Source organism: Lathamus discolor, chromosome 4 (genome assembly GCF_037157495.1).
Source record: "Lathamus discolor isolate bLatDis1 chromosome 4, bLatDis1.hap1, whole genome shotgun sequence".
Lineage (NCBI taxonomy): Eukaryota > Metazoa > Chordata > Aves > Psittaciformes > Psittacidae > Lathamus > Lathamus discolor.
In genome coordinates this window covers 112,108,845-112,128,746 of record NC_088887.1, presented here as the reverse complement: position 1 = coordinate 112,128,746, position 19,902 = coordinate 112,108,845, and the positions used below count along the sequence as shown (strand labels likewise).

Genomic DNA, 19,902 nt, shown 5'->3' with positions numbered 1-19,902 from the left:
CATGTAGGCAAGTTAAGAAGGGGTTTCTTATTTTATTACTGCTCATTATATTTTTTTCTATTACTGTTTAGTTATAACTAAGTACATTTCATCAAAAGGACTCGAGGTTCCTGAATCATCTTAGTGATTAAGACCCCATGTATTTTAAATATGTTTTTTCTCTAAAGCAAGCTAAAACCATGCCCTTGCACGCAGGTGTGATGATGTCAGTAAGCTCTTCAATGGCAAGTATAGAATCATAGAATCATAGAATAGTTAGGGTTGGAAAGGACCTCAAGATCATCTAGTTCCAACCCCCCTGCCATGGGCAGGGACACCTCACACTAAACCATCCCACCCAAGGCTTCATCCAACCTGGCCTTGAACACTGCCAGGGATGCAGCACTCACAACCTCCCTGGGCAACCCATTCCAGTGCCTCACCACCCTAACAGGAAAGAATTTCCTCCTTATATCCAATCTAAACTTCCCCTGTTTAAGTTTTAACCCGTTACCCTTTGTCCTATCACTACAGTCTCTGATGAAGAGTCCCTCCCCAGCATCCCTGTAGGCCCCCTTCAGGTACTGGAAGGCTGCTATGAGGTCTCCACGCAGCCTCCTCTTCTCCAGGCTGAACAGCCCCAACTTTCTCAGTGTTGTCTTCATACGGGAGGTGCTCCAGTCCCCTGATCATCCTCGTGGCCCTCCTCTGGACTTGTTCTAGCAGTTCCATGTCCTTTTTATGTTGAAGACACCAGAACTGCACACAATTACTCCAGGTGTGGTCTCACAAGAGCAGAGTAGAGGGGCAGGATCACCTCTTTTGACCTGCTGGTCACACTCCTTTTGATGCAGCCCAGGATACGGTTGGCTTTCTGGGCTGCAAGCGCACACTGCAGCCGGCTCATGTTCATTTTCTCATCGCCCAACACCCCCAAGTCCTTCTCTGCAGGGCCGCTCTGAATCTCTTCTCTGCCCAATCTGTAGCTGTGCCTGGAATTGCTCCGACCCAGGTGTAGGACCTTGCACTTGTCATGGTTGAACTTCATAAGGCTGGCATCAGCCCACCTCACAAGCGTGTCAAGGTCCCTCTGGATGGCATCCCTTCCCTCCAGCATATCAACCGTATATACATATATTAGATATATATTAGATATAATATATATATTAGATAAATATTACAGTTAATTAGATATATATTACAGTTAACCGGATATATTACAGTTAAATGTTTGGGATAGAACATATAAAAATGTGCTGGAGTCTGAACAAAATTTGAGATTTGACTTTTTTTTTAGATTCAGAACACTGACAAAAAGCAAATATCTATTTCAGACCATATACTACCTGTCTGTAAATTGATCAGGTGTGAGGTATCCAGTTAATAGCTTGTGACTTTTCTTTGTCAAAACTGTGATTTCTGTAATGCAGTTTTGGAAGTAGAGCTGTGTAATCCATTCTGGTTCTTTACTTTTTGTTTAACATTGACTGTCAGGGCAGGTTGCGTAGCTATGCATCAGTGCTGTTGGACCGAATCACAGTAATGTGATTGAAACCTTAGCAATTTCTCTAGTATTGCAGAGATTTAACAATTCTAACTGCAGATTAAATATCAAACATTATCAAATTATGTTAGTCTCTTTATGACTTTTCCATTTTTACAGTCTGGGAAATGTTGAGCAATTCAACAAATTGCTGAACAAATTGCTCAACATTTTCTGACACTTTAAAGTTAATGCTGCTTCTCTGAGGTATGCCAAGAGAGAACATATCATCAGTCGTTAAATGGCAAAGATGGATGTTGGAAGAATTGCAGGATGCTGGCTGGAAGTGGAGGGGGCGCAGAATGAAAATCCAATTTCCAATTCACACTATAGCTGTGTGAGATAATAGATTTAAAAAACATGCATTGTTCTGTCTGTTTCTTCTCAGAGAGTAATTTATCTAGCTAATTGTTTGTCTTGTCAGTTTCTAAACATCTGTACAATGGTTCATTGGTATTAATAAACAGGATTTAGGCATCTGTTGCAGAAAAAATGTTTTCTCTGTTGTAGTTTACTTTGGTTTCCCTTAAAGATAGTAAAATATTGTAAAATGTGGCTTGTGTCCTACACCAAAAGGACTGTCAGCCCAAGAGTCTGGGACTCAAAACGTATTAATCCTGTGCAGTTGGTTAGTTTGCAGGATTTATATCTAGCCCATGTTTCACATCATTAAGTAGATTGATCTGTTCATACTTCAGTAGCTCATTTTTCTTCAGTAGCACATTTCACATTGTCAGTTCACCAATTTGCCATCTGAAAGTAAATTCATATATATTGATTAGTTATTAGTTCTTGATCACTGACCTGCTTCTTTCATGCAATTCAAGCAGTCGGAGTCTGTTAACATTCTGGGATTTAGGTTTCTTTTTTTCCAGGGGCTTAGTTGATCAATGAACTGCCAGTAGTAGCTTTTAGCTTTCCATATTCATAGTTTCAGATGTATGTCACGTTATAAACTTGTTAGTTTGTATCTGACCAAAACAATTTGTACACTGTAAAACTGGTAAAAACTAAGTGAGGAAGGTCAGTCATCTGCTCTTCCCACTATATTTGAGAAGGTATATAATGGTTTTGATAACTTCAGGTACAACAGGAAAATTACTACCTTTGTTAAGTACACATTGTATTACCAAAGCTGATTTATGATTGACTTGATGTTTGTAACACTGTAAACAAAGCACCACTATAAAGATATTAGCAGGGAATAGTACCACTATGCAGGTAAGAAATCAATTGCCTTCACAACTGTGTTAATTTTATATTTATTTTTTTCTGTGAACTACTCTGGCTTCAAATCTGCATAATGATGTGATGCGGAGTGAGGCATAAGTGTCTGTACATTAAAAATAATCAATGAAAATATATCCTGGTCTCAAGGACAAAACCTCTACCTTGTGAATATCAGACTAATTTGTACACTAATTGGTCAGAGATTTGCTGGATACCTTTCCTCTATGGCTGCTATTACATAAGAAGCAAGTTACCGAATGTTGTGGGAAGGAGGCAGAGCTCCATATATTCTAGGAAAAAAGGACTTAAAGTTAGGCCATTGAACAGCTAAACCATCCAGTCAGTTTTGCTCTAATGCAGATGAACATACAGGTTTGTATCTGTTAGGCAGTCAGATATTGGGACAAATTCTTGTCAGTTAATTGGATATTATGAAAAGAAGCTGCAGTACATTTTGGTTAAATTTACTAGAGTTTTCTAGTTGACTGTCTTGCTTTTCAGCAAGATGATCCAATGTAAAAACAAAAACTGCTTCCTATATTTAAAGGATGTCATGCTCTGTAACAAAAAAATTTCCAAGTGCGGAATTTACAGTAGACTAGAGAAATGCTTCCAAAATATTATCTATTGTGAACAAATGCAAGAAGAAAGAATGCATAAGTTTGTGTAAAGGTGAGGAGTGAACTATAAAAACATACAGAAATGAAAATGTATTTTCTAGTGAGAGAAAGGGCAGTATAGTTCTGGTGAGTATTAAAAAGAATTAAAGTTTGTTTCCCAGTTTTTCTTTAAAAGAAGCTATGTACATTTTGAACAGTATATTAACTGTAAATTAGGAAATTAAGTGGCATATGCAAGTAAGAGATATCTATACAAAGCATTGGAAGTAATTTTAAAGTTTAGAGTTGCAGGAATTGCCACATTAAAAATTCATAGTTGTTAACTTAGATTTTTATAAGGTTTATAGTGAAGTTATTTGGTTGATGACTGAACAGATATATGCATTTCTGAAAAGGAAAAGCACCTTTATTAAAAAAACATTTTTATGATTAGGCTTCTATACTAAATAAAAATCTTATTTTTAAGGTATTAATAGAGGATAATTACGAAAAGAGATATTGTTAGATTGTTGACAGAATGCTTACAATAGTCAATACAATAACTTTGAAAGCAAGAAAACTCTCAGTCACCTTGGAGCTTATTTTCTTTAATCATCTCAACCAAGGCAAGTTTGATTTCATGTTTAATTCAAAAATCTCATCCCTACGCTCCCACCCTTTGTCACTTTAATAACTTCCATGCCATTGGCTTGTTTTTTCTGTGTGCTGAAATGCACTATCTCAATTCCCTATAGAATCTAAACCGTTAATTAAACACCATTTTTTAAAAACAATTTATCCAATATTTTCATATATCTACTCCCATCACGATTTTTATTCTGTTAAAGAAAGAAGCAAAAGGTGAGTGACTGTTATTTCATAGAGTTTTAATAGTTAATGTGGATATGTATCTTTTCACATTAATCATAAGCCATTTGTGGAGCAAGCTTCCTGTTTTTCTGTGCTACCAACTCTTCTTATTTTTGAAATCTCATATGATAGCATGTCTTATCTGTTATGTATTCCTAAAATCACAAAATTTAATTTATTCTGTTTCAGTGATGAACCCCCACCTATTCAGATGCTCAGTCAGATAAATATTGTGCAATTTCCTGGTGCTCACCAATTTAAATAAGTAATTTGCACACATAAATGTATTTTTTTCTGAAGTACGCACATTGTGTTACAGGAATCTCACTTTGCCACTGAGATGGGCAAGATTACTGTAAGTATATTGGATTTATTGAAATTAGAATCTAAATTCTGATTTTTCAGAAGCTGTGAAATGGTTTTACAAGAAGGAATATTTGAAATAGAGTTTTGAGTGTTTCAATTACATTTTACCACATAGTTGTATCCCCTGCTAATTTTTTGGCTCAGTATTTAAATGTTTCTTGGAATAACCCTAAACATTGGGAAAGGAATGCTGGATTGGTACTGTGTGTACCCAGCTGTGTGGCATCTGCTCTGGAGCTTTTTAGTGTGTGGATGTTCAGTAGCAGACAAATCGGATGTGCAGTTTTATACAACCTGCGTAGGCATATCTTAAAGGAATCTTCTTTCTTTACCATTGCGAGTTAAATAAGAAGCAGTAGTACAATTGCATAAGTTTCAGTGAGTTCCTGGCTTTATCATTGATTATTGACAATGTAAAGACAAAGTATTTCTGGAAGTATTTGGATTATGTGTGTTCATCGCAGTAAAAGCATTTGTTCCTTCAGAGAATCTTTTTTTCACGTTTTTACTGAAACAATTTTTATCATGCTTGTCCTGTTCATAATTATTTTTTTCTTTTTTTAGAGAATTTTCTTTGAGTTTGCTCTTACAGCATTTATGTACCAGAACTCCACTTGCATAAATATATATGTGTACACTGCAGCCAAATTTCTCTGAGAAATTTGGTATCATCTTGTAGAGAAGAAACTACCACACTGTGAACTGTGAAGTGCTGATAATAAATTAATTTTTAGTTAGTTAACAAAAGTCTGAAGGTAAAGCCAAAACCTGGCTATGTTTATCATGTTGTATCATTTTTGTGGTGAATACTTTGCAAGTCTTGGGAAAGATCGTCTGAAACGTCTTTTAAAAAAACTTTTTAAGAATAAGTTGTCTGGTTGATAACCCTCATAAATACTTCTTTGTCTTGCTTTTATTTCCTGTCAGAATTCCAAGTTGCATTCTAGTTTCTTCTGTATTCTCTTACATGATCTTTGTGTGTTCCTTGTAGAAAACACTGTGTCTTCACAAAAATCATTAAATTATTAAGGCTTATTTTTTCTTTCTTTGCTTAAATTTTACAGAGTAGGCAATAAACAGCAGGAAAAATTGTTAAAAAGGTCTTTGAAAGTTATCATCAGAATAGGAAGTTTTGTTGCCCAGTGAAGGATCCTGGTCTTGGCCTGTGCCTCAGATGATCATCTGTAGAATATACTGTGCATTATCCACATTAGAACAATTTCTTACTATAATAACAACAAAACACTGTAGTAAGTTGCCCAGAGAAGGGGTGAAATCTCTGCTTGACAGGCCCCTGGGTAACCTGACATAAGGCTCTGATTTCAACAGAAGGTTGGACCAGGTCATCTCCAGACATCGTTTCCAACCTAATTTTTTCCGTGATTCTGTGAATCTGTCTTTGATACTGAAGCAAATATGAGGAAATTGACAATGCAGGCTGCTGTACTGCTTGAAATTTGCGGAGAGTAGTAGTCCTGGCTCCTCTTAATTCATTCCTCAGAGAGAAGCAACTGTGCTGTATTAAGAAGAAAATGAGAGGGGAGGGCATTTCTGGAGTTTTTCAGAGGAGGGATGTAACGGATAGCTGGAGTGTGGGGGAAAGTCCTGTGCAAATTTGAACAGAAGTATCGAGGAGGGTAGCTGGACAGTTGAAGAAACCTAGGACAAAAAGGGGGTAAATGAGTGAAAAGGCAGAATGGTTTTGAATATAATGTATTCACTATGTGTGATAAAGTTTGGATGGCAGAAGGGCTGATAATGCAAGAGCCTCTAGATGCCGAAGGTCGTGTAGTTTGGATAGTCTTCTTTGGGCTATTGAAAGAGGAGAACTCTGAAAGTAATGGAGGAGAAAAGGTACATTAGGACATTCTTAAATGTTCTGTAGTTTGAAGCCCTTGGAGAGACTGGTGGCTCACCAGTGTCTTAAATACTTGAGAAAGAAAAAAAACAAGGAAGTGAGTTGTTTGGAGCAGGTCTCTTCATAGTTACTTTTTCATAAAATTGGCCATATAAAACTCAGAGGTGAAAGACAATGACCCTTCTCCAAGTTGTATAATTTCTTTTTGTTATTTTTCATTGCTTCAGGGAAGTTGGATTGTGTAAGCAGATGGAAATTTTGTTTGCCTTTGTAATCTATCAAAATATGCTTGACACTGTGGTTGCTTTTCTTATTTAGCATCATTATTTTCTTCAGAGAGTAAGGGTAGTTCCCTCCTTGGATCGTTCTGGATCATTCCATTAGCTGGCTACTGCAACTGTCAAGGAAATACCTGTCTTAAGATGTTTTCTTCACTTTACTCTGTAGGTCAAATCAAGGGCATCTCTGAAATGTCACTGCCGTGTCATGTGTGCTGTGTATGTTAGATTACACTTTGCAGTATGATACAGAAATTGGCAAAAAAAAACCTGACTGTGTGCTTTAGTGTGACGTTAGTTTGATCAGGTCGATTACTACTGCTGCAAATGCCTGGTTTTTATATAGTGCTTAGGTATCTGTAGAAGACAACCACATTGTAGAGAAGGGTTAATACCCTTATCCTTGTTTAAAGATGGGGAACATTAATGTGAAGAGGGAAAGTTCCTTGCCCATAGTCACACACAGAATCAGCAGTGGAGCTAGGGTTAAAATCTGCATCTTTGTTAAGCAATTGCTTAATGGTGGGTTCTTAAGAGTAATGTGATATTGGAAGGGGAGACTATGTTTTGTATTGAATACACCCAACATTTTAATAAGAACATTGCATAACCTATGAAAAATTTTGTCTCAGTATGTCGAATTGTCTCTATCCAGATTTTTATTATCCCTACTAAAGAATATAGATGGCTTTCTGCCACTGTCTGTTTAGCCAGCTGTAAACCCTGTTGGGCATATTGCATGGTATGCTGATTAATGATATAGGCCATGGGTGATTAGCCATGCATGTAACAAGGTCCATAGGTTCCAGTATATTGTGGAAATACCATGCATCAATATAACCACACAGTCTGTCATGTCTTCTGCAAAGTAAATTTAGTCTAGTGGTATAGCCCCTGAAGAACTGCTGCAGTGCCACACATCCATGCTTGTTTTTAGAGGAGGCTTAAATTTAATACGAGGATTTGAAGGTTTGGTGTTTTGTGTTTGTTTGTTTTCCTTGATACCATTCTTACTGTAATTATGGGCATCTCCCTACCCCCTTTTCTATTGCAAAATAATCCAAAAGACTTAATAGCATGCGATGTGTGGGATATTGTATTCTACATATGCTTAAAAAAGTTTCTTATGTTTCTCAGCATCCAAGGGCAGAGACAGAATAGCTTGATGAATTCTGACAAACAGTGTGCTGTTTTATAAAATTTCACTAGATCAAGCTGTCAGATGTCAAAGACTGTATGTGATGATTTTATAGCTGAATACAATTTTCTAATATATTATTGGTACTGGTTAAATACTTTGTTTTTTAGAGAATGCTTAAAATACATAATCATTTTTACTTTTATTTCACACTTTAATGCGGTAATTCTGTTGTGGGAGTGTTTTGGGTTTTTTTATAGTGTCCTGGGCAATCATCAGGACCACAACTTTGAGGCTATATCAATTCAAATTATTCATAATGTTTTTTCTTCTGAGTTTTTTCTAGAGCAATAATATGAGGTAATTAATTTGCTTTTAGTTATTACTCTTGTTAAAATTTTTGTAAATAAAATTTCTGTAAACTTATCTCTGAAAAATTTACAGGTAGTAGCTCAATTCCAAATTTCTTTCACATCATGAAGAGACAGTTTACTGAAACAGAGTGGAGTGTAATTAAGTCTATGAGTAATGAATGGATGCAGCTGGATATGTTTCACCGGCACTGGGTAGTGTTTTTTTTTCTCTGTTTAAAGACTGTAATGCTATAACCTGCATGTTTTCTTTTGATATGTTTTGTTACTATTTTCATTATAGTAAAATGGTATACTTTTTATTGTTTCTTGTTCTTTTGGAGATACTATTTTAATTTTATGTTTTAGTGATTTTTTTTTTTTTAATGTTATAATACCTTTGAGAGTGATAGTACAGCTGAGTTTTCTAGAAAGATATATGACAATAGTTTTAATCACATACCCAGAGCAAGGTAAAGGGTTCATATATGTGTGTACGCTTGGTAATTTTGCTTGCATGTTCATTATAATGCAGCAAAGTTAGGCAAGGTATTAATAACACTGGTAACTTTAGGTAATTGCATTGTCCTACCCTCACATTTACAGTAGTGTAAGTCTTAAATTTATTTGGTCTTTAGTGCTGCTCAGAACTAAAACAGTTTGAGAAGAGCCAGTATGAATAAAATACATTTATTCTGTGTTCTAGGCCTTGAAGGAAAGCTTCTTAAAGGCTATTGGAGTGGGAATTGGCTTTAACTTGCAAAGAATTGAATTTAATGTGTCCCCACTGCAACTGGAAATAGGGAAGGTATATAAGGAGACAAGAATGCTTCTGGATGGCGATGAAGAAGAAGAGTGGACATTTGAAGTAAGAAATAATCAAATTTATTTTTTCAATAATGGGAAACAGTCTGAACACCCATATGGTTGCCTCACACTTTTTTTTTTATTGCATTTTTACACCTTTGTTCTGTATAACCATGTTGAACATAGAATTGTAGAATAGTTAGGGTTGGAAAGGACCTCAAGATCATCTAGTTCCAACCCTCCTGCCATGGGCAGGGACAACTCACACTAAACCATCCCACCCAAGGCTTCATCCAACTTGGCCTCGAACACTGCCAGGGATGGAGCACTCACAACCTCCCTGGGCAACCCATTCCAGTGCCTCACCACCCTAACAGGAAAGAATTTCCTCCTTATATCCAATCTAAACTTCCCCTGTTTAAGTTTTAACCCGTTACCCCTTGTCCTGTCACTGCAGTCCCTGACGAAGAGTCCTTCCCCAGCATCCCTATAGGCCCCCTTCAGGAACATACAGCAATCAAAACTCAGGATAGAAATCCACAGCATTTTAAAATATTTTTGATGACTGCAAAACCACCCCAGAGATCTGTTTGTCATAGTGGCTTTTTATATTTTATGTTCCTCAAATACACTTCTTGCAGTCTATGAAATTCATCCTAGGGAGTTCGGGAAATTCACTGAAGCATATGCAGACCTGATTTGTGAACAGTGTCTAAGATTTTCAAGTTCTTCAACAGTTGGTCTAGAACAGGACTAGTGAGTAACTAACCTGATTAGTTAGCGTTTATGTTAAATGTTTGAAATGGAGGAGCTTCAGGTTTCTTGCTACTTGTCCATGCAAACTGGTAGAAATGTACTTTTGTGGGTATGAAGTTCCAGTGTCCTAGTTAGCTGCTGTCTGTGGGAATGGAGAGATGCAAAAATCTTGTCTTTGCTTAACTGGAACATTGGTTTGGGCTCAGCTTTCCATCAGAACATCGGGGTTATTTTTTTGGTGTTTTTTTTTTTTTGTTTGTTTGTTTTTTATTCTTGAAAATTATTAAAACTGATCACCGAAACATCTATCCTGTTAGATTTGGTAGGAAATGATCAATAGCATCTAATTTAGTTTAAAGGTTAGAGAGAGAAAGAACTAATAGGAGCAATGTTTTAATGGTGGACTTGATAGTGTTGGTTAGTGGTTATACTTGATGGTCTTGAGACTCTTTTCCACACTTATGATTCTGTGATTCTGTACAATGACCTCAAATTACTTCATTACCCTAAGAAACCAAGCTTAAAAAATTTAATAAATCATAATACCATTTCTCTACATCCCAGAGGTGTTTTAATCCAGCTGCTTAAAGCAAAAATTGAAATGCAAAAGATATTGACTTAAAATTGTCCGTAAAGGGCACCTTGTTCCAGTCTGCTATAAGTTTATGCTGCTGGTATGTAGATAAGTGCATTTTTCAGTAAGAGTAATTTACAATACCTGTTTATACTTCAAAAATATCTACATTTTTGGAGACAACAGTTCAGTAGAGCTTGTCTAAATGACAGTTTTCTGCTGTATGCTTGTTCTGTGTAGAATTCAAACTATGTGTATGATATGCATGTAGTAAAAAAGAATTAATGTACCAATAACATTTAACTTACAGCATTAGTTGGGCTGTTCACAGTTCATTCCTTTTAGTATTTCTTAGCCACATCTGGTTTTATGCTATTTTAAAAGCCTACTCATATTAAATCAGCTCTCTTACTAATATTGCCATACTCTCTAGGAATTGATTATGTCATGAAATTCACTAATGGGGAATTACAGACTGGCAAATTGGGAAAGACTGTGACACGCATTTTAGTAGAATGCTTTCTGTATTGCTGCTAAGAGTATGCCATTGTCAAGGAAACATCTACTTCTATCAGTTGAGTTCTAGAAATCCTAATTTTAGTCTTTGATGACATGCCTGTGTCTGGTTGACTAAAATAGCCCAAAGATGATGATGTACATAGCTCCCTGCATTACTCAAATGCTTTATAATTATTTGATTTTTCCTTATTACTTTGTAATTACTGCTAGAAGTTTAATTTCATTTTTGTCTGAGGAATGTCTCCTCTTCCATGCTTGCCCTTCTGCTTCCCAAGAGTGCAGCCTTATTATAAGGCAGTTTGCAGTGTTACAAAGAATGGATTTATTATCAAGTTTCATTTAATACAAGCTCAACTGGAATATAATTTAATTTAAATATCAACAATTATTAAGCCAAAATTGGAAAAAAAAAAAAGAATTAGTTTTTCAGTTACCAATCCGCAACCTAAAATTAAGCATCACTTTCCTTTTTTGGTCTTCTCCCAAGTTTCTTTTAGTTTTGTGCCCATCAAAGACAAAGATCCTTTTTTATTTCATTGTTAGCTCTTGAAACATCATGTTAACTGAAAACAATAATTTACTGAATTTGAGAAATCTGAAGAGACACCAAGAGAAATCTGTAAGAATCACCTGTAAGATTCCGTATTACTGGTATAGCGTTTTCCTTGTGTTCCCAGTTGAGTTTGCTTGAGTGAATGTTTTTTAGCAAATAAAAAAATATAATGACCTCACTTTTCAGATCTTCCTATATCTTTATGATAGGAGGTGATCAAAGAGAGCAAGGCTGTTTAAAAGCCAATTAACACATGGGTTTGGATTGTCTTATTTGAGTTTTAAAAATACTCTTAATTTACTGAAAACAGAAGAGGGGAGCAAAGGGGATTTTATCCATTAAAATTAAATAAAAATTCTGAAATATCCTTTAGAAAGTACTATGCAATGTTAAAAAAGCAACTTAGAAACATTAAGACTAGAAAAAGATATACCATGTTGTACTTGTCATACTAAAAGGTCAAGAGAAGTACCAGTGAATCGAAGCAAATCAAAGTTGACACTGTTCAGACAGCCTAAACTGTTCACAAGAGCAAAGCATGTTCGTATCAGAACCAATTTTCTGTGAGCATGAAAATAATAATTTTCTGTTATTTCATTGTAAACACCAAATGAACTACCTTGTTGTGTAGTTGACTGTGACCCCTTTTCCAAGGAAATATTTCACCAAGTTTTGTTCAAAGTGTCTTTCCCCTCCTTCACTCCTCACGTATTTTTGAGCTTGGCTAGACAACAGTAGCTCAGAAACAGTTTCTTGCTGTTTGATCTTGTTGGATCAGTTTAGCTTTAGGCACTTGTTTTCATGTAGTACTCTAGGGATTGCTAGGCAGATTCCCTTCAACTGTTTTTGGAAGGAGAAGAAAAAATACAGTAAAACTTCATTTAAAAGCATAAATCTAATTTTAAGATATGTTGTGTTTAATATGTTTTATTCACATAGGCAATGTTTGCTTTCCTCATTTTATTAAGGTAAATTTGTTTAGTAATAGAAATTTTGCTAGCCCAGTGAAAAGTGATACCGTATTTGTGTCAGATTGTTATTTTAGGATGGAGTGATGATGATAATAATGTAGATTTGGGGTAATTCTGTATGCTCCATTTACTTCCTTTGAAGAGAATAAACTGACAGAATTGCCCTGGTTTTTGCTGGGATAGATTTAATTTTCTTCCCAGTAGCTGCTACAATGCTGTGTCTTGGATTTAGGATGAGAATAATGTTGATAACACACCAATATTTTAGTTGTTGTACCAAGTCAAGGACACCAGCTTCTTAAACTGCCCTGCCAGAGGGGAGGCTCTATGGTGTTTCGTGACCTGCTAGGTTAAACCGCAACAAGAATGAAGTACCAGTTAATTTTAATACAGGTGAAAGACAGGTGTCTGTAGCAGATCTGGTATGTGGAAAAAAAGAATCCTTATTACTGATTTGCAAAATATTAAGTACTCATGGTTTTTTCCTTATTGGTCCCAGTTTTGTGCCATTAGTCAGGAAGAATGATTGGATAACACTTACTGGAGTCTATATTAAAGAAGAATCTTAAATGAGACATAAGAGCCTTCTATTTGGGTCCCTACCTCAATTTTGAATATAGCCAGTTTATAAAGAAAGCACCTAGTTTATCCTAACCCTCATTTGGTTTTAAGAATCACCTGGCATCACAGCTGCTACACAAGTAATTGTTTGTATTTTTCCGAACAAATACTTGTTTTGCTTGTCTATATGCAAATACATTACTTTCAGAATATGAATTTCAGATTGAGGTTACCTGGATCAATTTGAAACATATTTAGTAATTGCTGTTGGTATGCAACTATCACAGAGTCTTTCAGCCTCAGTAAGAGAAGTTAGTCTTGTTGTATTGCCAGGAATAAATACGAATGAAAACTTTTACTCCTAAAACCATTTAATCCAACTGGATTCACACAGCAGTCACTTCTGTTTGCTGGGAAGGTACAGCTTCTGCATAAGCTGTCTGTTGTTGAGTGAATCCAGAATGATTTGAATCCCAGACACATCACTTTGCTGAGCCTTTGAAATGAGTTCATATGTCTCGTGCCTGTAGCTTGAACAGCTCTGGTATTACTTTAGTTCTGTGCAGAGCAAAACAAATTTTGATCAATTATGTTTGCTGGTTTATAGAGATGAATCTTAACAAAACAAACTACCTCAGAGGAATTCTGTATGATTGTCCTCTTTCTCTCTTTCGTTTAATCGTCTATGTCCATTTAGAAGTTGGATTTATTGTGTAAGTTGGTACAGCAGTATCCCCAGATGAATAGGTGAGCAAGCTGATTCACTGATTTTTGTGGTTTCAGGACGTTTCATTAACTCCATGCCTTAAGGTTTTTGCTGGCTGCTGGTGGGGACCAGGAGAAGTCTCCTTCCCTTCTGTATTTGGTTTGGCTTTACATTTATTTCTCCGAAGCAGCAAAGATAAGATGAAGAGCATAGTTTGTTATATTTCATTGTAAAATGCAAAAAACTCCTTTGTGATCACAAAGGATATGTGAAGTGAATGAGGTGGAATGTCTGACTTCAAACGTAGGGTGCTGCTGAATGTGCTGTATTGTATCCTCTGTTCTGATCAGTCTTTAAAGTCTTGGACATGCAGAAAATGAAAGGAGAGAGGGAAATACATGACTAAAAACTGGATGTGGCAATTTTTCCATCTAGACAAACACAAAGCACTGCACCTTAGAACTGTGTAAATTGTTCAAGTGCATTTGTTCAGACATCTAATTTTCATAGTCTGTTTTTGAGGAAGTTCTAGAAATGTGCATGATGTGTACAAGTGGTTAGATTTCATCAAACCTGAGGTAGCATTCTTTATTTTCAGTCTTCTACCCTAGTAAATGAATGGAAAACCAGGTAAAATACTTCATAGTAAATACACTGCTATGAAGGACTATTGCTATTTGAATGGAATTACTTTATAGTATTTTATATTATGCTCTGCTTTTGTTCTGAACCATACTCTAAGCATTTTAGTCTTTGCTGGAAACAGAGTAAAGAAAATACATTTACATTGCTATTATTCATCTTTACCAGGAAACCCGGTTAGATGACCATCATCACGTTGCAGTGGCCCTTGGGAAACAGGAGGGATTTGTACAGAAGCATTCTGATGTAAGAAATTACGAAATGTTTTCAGTTCTTGGTAACTAATCACTCGAACATAAACTTAGTCTGATGCTGTAGCTAAAAGGGTGTTATCTCAGATCTAGGGCCAAGGGGAAAGCTTATCTTAAGCATAGTATTAACCAGAGCATTACTGAACTGTTACCTCTAGTTCTGTTGTGTCTTTTTTCAGGACAGGTATGAGAAGGAGAAATGGTTTCAGAGGACAGTGACAGATAATGTCAAATCTGGAATGTGTATGTTAGTGTTTCAGCATGTTCACTGAACAGTAAATCAAGTGATTTTTTGTCACAGCATGATAGTACTTACGTGGGAAAGGTGTTTTTTGCAGAGGGAAATGGAGACAGTGAACTGGTCTGGACAGCTAACCTATCACAGCACTTCACCAAGTTGATTTTAACAGGGGACTTGTCAGTACATGTATCCCAGAGCAGAGTCATCTTTCAAACACCATTATGACAAGGTAACCCCTGAGACAAGCAACAACCAACAGATGGGAGGAACAGCAGTGTTAGTCTTCATTCCAAAGACCTGGGTCATGAAAATAGCCATAAAAGTCAAATTTGAAGTAGACTGGCAAGTTGTAGCTGAAATAGCCACAGTCAGCAAAGCAAAGTGTGACAAACTGCCAGTTTTGTCTGTAGTGTTCTAGTTGCTCACAAGAAAATGGGTTATTGTTTTCTGTTATTTACATAAAAAGATTCTGTCAGAAACTAGAAAACAATAATTAGAATATGTATGGATGAAAGAAAGTGGTCATGTACACATCTGTCGTGGTCATAAAGTCTGAGTCTGTGTTTATGCGTAGTACAGAGAGGCAGAACTTTTAAAGTATTGGTTAGGTTGAAAAAAACAGGTACAAACTACCTCTGAGGATTTATTGTGGTATATCAGTGCTGACATATTCTTTAAGAAAGTATGTGCATTTTGTTTGAGGGGACATATTTAAGTTCCCAGTAGTGCTGCGTATCATCCTTTCTACAGGAATACTGATAAATGTCTGTCTGAGGTGAAAAGAAGATGGCCATTGTTTCTAAAGACAATTACCTTATTCTACAAAAATCCAGGATTTTTAATTGTTGGCTTTCACCATCACTGTTACACACCTTAAAATTATCAAAGAAAGAACAGGCATCAAGAGTTACGATGAGAAGTCTTTGAATCAGGGAAAGTCTCAAAGGCATACTTGTCCACTGACAAATTTGTGATGGCCTAAATTTTGTTAGCTCAATTCACTGAAAAAAAGGTCATTTTAAATAGGACAAGTGAGCATTCTGTAATTGCCACTATGGAAATAAAGTGAAAATTTCTATACTAAAAAGTACTATTGCAATATGCTTTTTCACGACTCTGACATGACTGTGGAGGAAATTAAAAGTGGCCTTCTGTCTTTCTAAATTTTGCAGAATGGTAAGAAAGGATTCTCTGTATTGCTAGATGTATTGAGAGGAAAAGGTGTTCTTCATCTTAGTTAAAATAAATAGAGTGTGTAGACATCGTGCAACTATTTCAAGATGTCAGTGCTTGTTTCTGTTCCCTCTGTGCTATCACAGGAATAATTCATGATGTCCTATCTATGGACTTTCAGAGCTTTCTTCCCAGCCTGATAGCAAGTAGCTACCAGTCACAGGAAAGACCAGTTGTTAGTTTAACATACTATAATTTAAATTCTCTAGTTGTCAAGAATCTTGACAAAATGTCTGCTGCTGACTGCTACGTGCTTGAAGAGACGGAATATTTATCTGCACTCTTAACCTAGATCTAGACAGTTACCCAAGGCAGGTCTCAATGAAAGATAGATTGAGTTTATAATTCTTTATAATTCCTATGTAGGCTACAAGACTCTCTTTTTGTCTATCACTTGCTAAATTTCACAGGACTTCTGATTAATTCAATCAGAATGCTCTTGCCTTCAGACAAACGTGCAGAAGTTCAGACTACCTCTGTTAACAGTCTACATAGCTCTGAGGCCAAGTTTGCATTGCATCTGTGATGTCACTTGCGTGGCTGTAGGCCTCATTTCCGAAATGCCAGATGAACAGGAATGTCTCAACACCATGTCACTTGTGTGAGGGTATAAAGTGACAGACAGCTCAATTAACTTTAGTAGTGTTCAGTCTGCATTGGACAACTTTGGAGTTTTGCTGTGCTGTTACAACAAACACAGATCATTTTGTTGTCTCTGCGGTTATTCCTGACAGTAGCTTACTGCTCAGACACTGAATTGGAGAGTAGATCTTTTTGCTCTTTTGCATATTTACTGACCTACCTTCATTGATATGACAGGAAGGGATAACAAAATCAACAAAATGAACCTCAGACTAGGTCACCTCCGGACCTCACACGTAAGCAAGCAAGTGCGTACAAGGCACTGTTATAGACAAATACGCTCTTCAGGAAGGACAGGCAGGGAAGATGAGAAAGGGGAGTTGTCCTGTATGTAGGAGAAGAGCTGAAGTATATAGAGCTCTGCATGGGGGTGGAGGAGGAGACATTTGATAGCAAGTGTGCTATTTGCCACCTGACCAGGAAGAACAAGTGGATCGTTCCCTCTATAGGCACATAGGAGCAGCCTCCTGTTTGCAGACCCTGCTCCTCATGGGGGACTTCACCAATATCTGCTGGAGAGACACAGCAAGACATAAGCAATGTAGGAGGTTCCTGTGGTCCTTTGACAACAACTTCCTCTGAGTGATAGAGGAGCCAACTAGGAGAGTTGCTTTGCCAGACCTCCTACTCGCCAACAATGGAGTCATTGGGAATGTGAAGGTCAAAGGCAGCCTTGGCTACAGTGAACATGAGATGGATCCTGAGGGCAGGGAGGAGGGCTCACAACCCTGGACTGGAGGATCAGCTATATGCATATTGGATTCATGGAGCCATACAATTTGCCTTGCTGTCTGGAAAGAATTATGCTTACAGGTAGCCGGCAGCACAGTAACATGTGCTCACAAAAGCCAGACCCTTTTTTCTTTAAAGTGTAATTTTTTTGAAGTTATCTAGCTAACACAGGGACTATGACACACTCATTTCTCATATCTCAGTCTACATTTAATCTGGATTTAACACAGGGAATTGTGTTGATTGTGACCATTTTGTCCTTCAATAGCAAGAGTTTGAGAGAAGTATGCACAACCCCAGTGATTGCTGGTATTAAAAGAGTATGTACAGGCACACTTCTAGTGGAATAAACCCTCATGCTATTATATCAAATAATCATGTCTACTGGAGAATGAAGTAGAGTTTGTTTGTTGATGGTTTTCTTCCTTTTTTCTGAACTTAAAACACTCATTCTGTGGTATCTGCAGTATTCTCTATCTCTCATCTTTCTGTTTTCTGAATATGTTTTCTAAGATAAACTTGCTTTTTCTGTGTGGCCTGTTACGTACTTCCCATTAGTTACTATATAGCCTGAATTAGAGACAGTGACATTGATCTCAATTGGATTTTTTTTTTTTTTTCAGTAAGCAATGTATAGTTTAAACTGGACAGGGAGTACTGCAGGAAGAAAATTGAGATATATTGATTCATGTAATACTAATATGTATTTTCTGTAGGTATGTTCCATGGAGCCTAACCAGCCTCAGTTCACATTACTGACTTTTGAAGATTTAGTTGCATCTGGTATTCCAGTCGCACCTGAGGATTCTGCATATTGGGATAATTTTTGTTCTAAGCAGGAGAGTCCAGTAAAACAGAATTCACTTTCAAGACAAGACTGCTTATAAGAAGAAAATTGTCAAAGTTATCATGCTGTTACTCTACATAATTCAGAGTGTGGGAATAAGTGCACATGTGTAAATTAAACATGTTTTACCTGATTTAAACTGACAGTCTGATTTTTCACCATTTTAAAACTTACATTCTTTATTAATATCTTAAGGAAGATGCACGTTTCTTTGCTGAAGGAATTCTGTGTGAATAGTCTAAGCTGGCCACATACTTTTCTGCTTCTCTATGTTTGTGGTGCATACACTGCAATAGTTACGCATGCAAGGAAGAGGGAGCAGAGCTACAATAATGTTGTTGATTAGTCAACAAGTGTTTAATATATAAAAATGTGTTTCTATACTTCATTTATGCTGAAGCTTAAATTATGGTACTGTCTTTTTCTCACATCTGAAGACAGAATATTTTATTGTCTTACAGTGAATTAAAATTTCTGGAGAAGATCTTGAGTGCATCTTCTGAGTATTTTGTGTTCTTTTTCAAAACAAATCCTATTTTGTACCATTACCTCCCAGTTTTCTAACTGGAAGTCATAGATACAATATGGTGCATCTAAATGTGGGGAAATGTACTGAACAGAATGAGTCATACTGAATGTAATGGTTTTCACAACTAAAGCCAGTTCTTTTCTGTCCTATAGTTAATCATAGAATAGGGTTGGAAAGGACCTCAAGATCATCTAGTTCCCATGGGCAGGGACACCTCACACTAAACCATCCCACACAAGGCTTCATCCAGCCTGGCCTTGAACACCGCCAGGGATGGAGCACTCACAACCTCCCTGGGCAACTGATTCCAGTGTCTCACCGCCCTAACAGGAAAGAATTTCCTCCTTAAGCATAGATCTTCAGTGAATCTGAGTTTGTGTACAACTTGGCTGCAGTCTGTATTCTGACTAAAGAAGAATGTACTTGTGGTGTAACCATTGGAGCCATGCCTTATTGTAAAGATAAATGAAAGGTTTAGAGGGAGAAGGATACTAGCTTTATAATATTATACAAGCTTGTGGATTTTTGCTGTAGATAATTCAGATATGCTGTTAATTTTTCCTACTTCTACAGGTACTTCTTTTTTTCCATTTTAAGGACAACCTCGTTTTCCATTTTAATGACAACCTCATCTGGCACGCTAATCATAACTTTTGGTGTTTGGCTTTTTTCCTCCAAAACTACAAATCAGTGAAACAGTGACTCTTCTCTCCAGACCCCCTCTCCAGGGGTCACATTTTGAAGTGAACAGAAATACAGAATAATTTTAATACAAATTTTAAGTCAGATATTGTAGACTGGTTTTTTGGTTGTGGTTTGTTTTTTGTTTGTTTGTTGGTTTGTTTTTAATTAAATACAGTTTGCAATAAATAAATGACACTCTGGAGGCCAGAAAAGACTAGTCAGTGGGTATGTAATGGTGTCACTTACTGGGGTAGGATATTTTAAACTGAGTCATTGACTCTGTCTAACTCTGTTCTACCTGGAGCGTACTGTAATCCCAGATGGGCAAGTGCTTGATGGTGTTTAAGAGCTGAGATAGCTAGAAGTGTTCCCATGCTGAAAGAAAAAAAAGGAAGGATATGTTTTGCTACAGCTTTTGGAAGTCTGCAGAATAAGGAGGCCTA

The 19,902-nt window shown here is 36.7% G+C and overlaps 1 protein-coding gene across 2 annotated transcripts in view; it reads left to right on the top strand.

The window, feature by feature from the left end:
• AASDHPPT (aminoadipate-semialdehyde dehydrogenase-phosphopantetheinyl transferase) overlaps window positions 1-18,741 on the top strand; it is a 29,797-nt gene extending 11,056 nt beyond the window's left edge. For both annotated transcript variants that reach the window (XM_065678674.1, XM_065678673.1), the window contains exons 3-6: window positions 8,306-8,427; window positions 8,918-9,079; window positions 14,469-14,546; window positions 18,116-18,741. In XM_065678674.1, the coding sequence (XP_065534746.1) occupies window positions 8,306-8,427; window positions 8,918-9,079; window positions 14,469-14,546; window positions 18,116-18,286 (533 nt within the window). In that variant the 3' untranslated portion in view covers window positions 18,287-18,741. The remainder of the gene's footprint in view (window positions 1-8,305; window positions 8,428-8,917; window positions 9,080-14,468; window positions 14,547-18,115) is intronic.
• The last annotated feature ends 1,161 nt before the right edge of the window (window positions 18,742-19,902 follow it).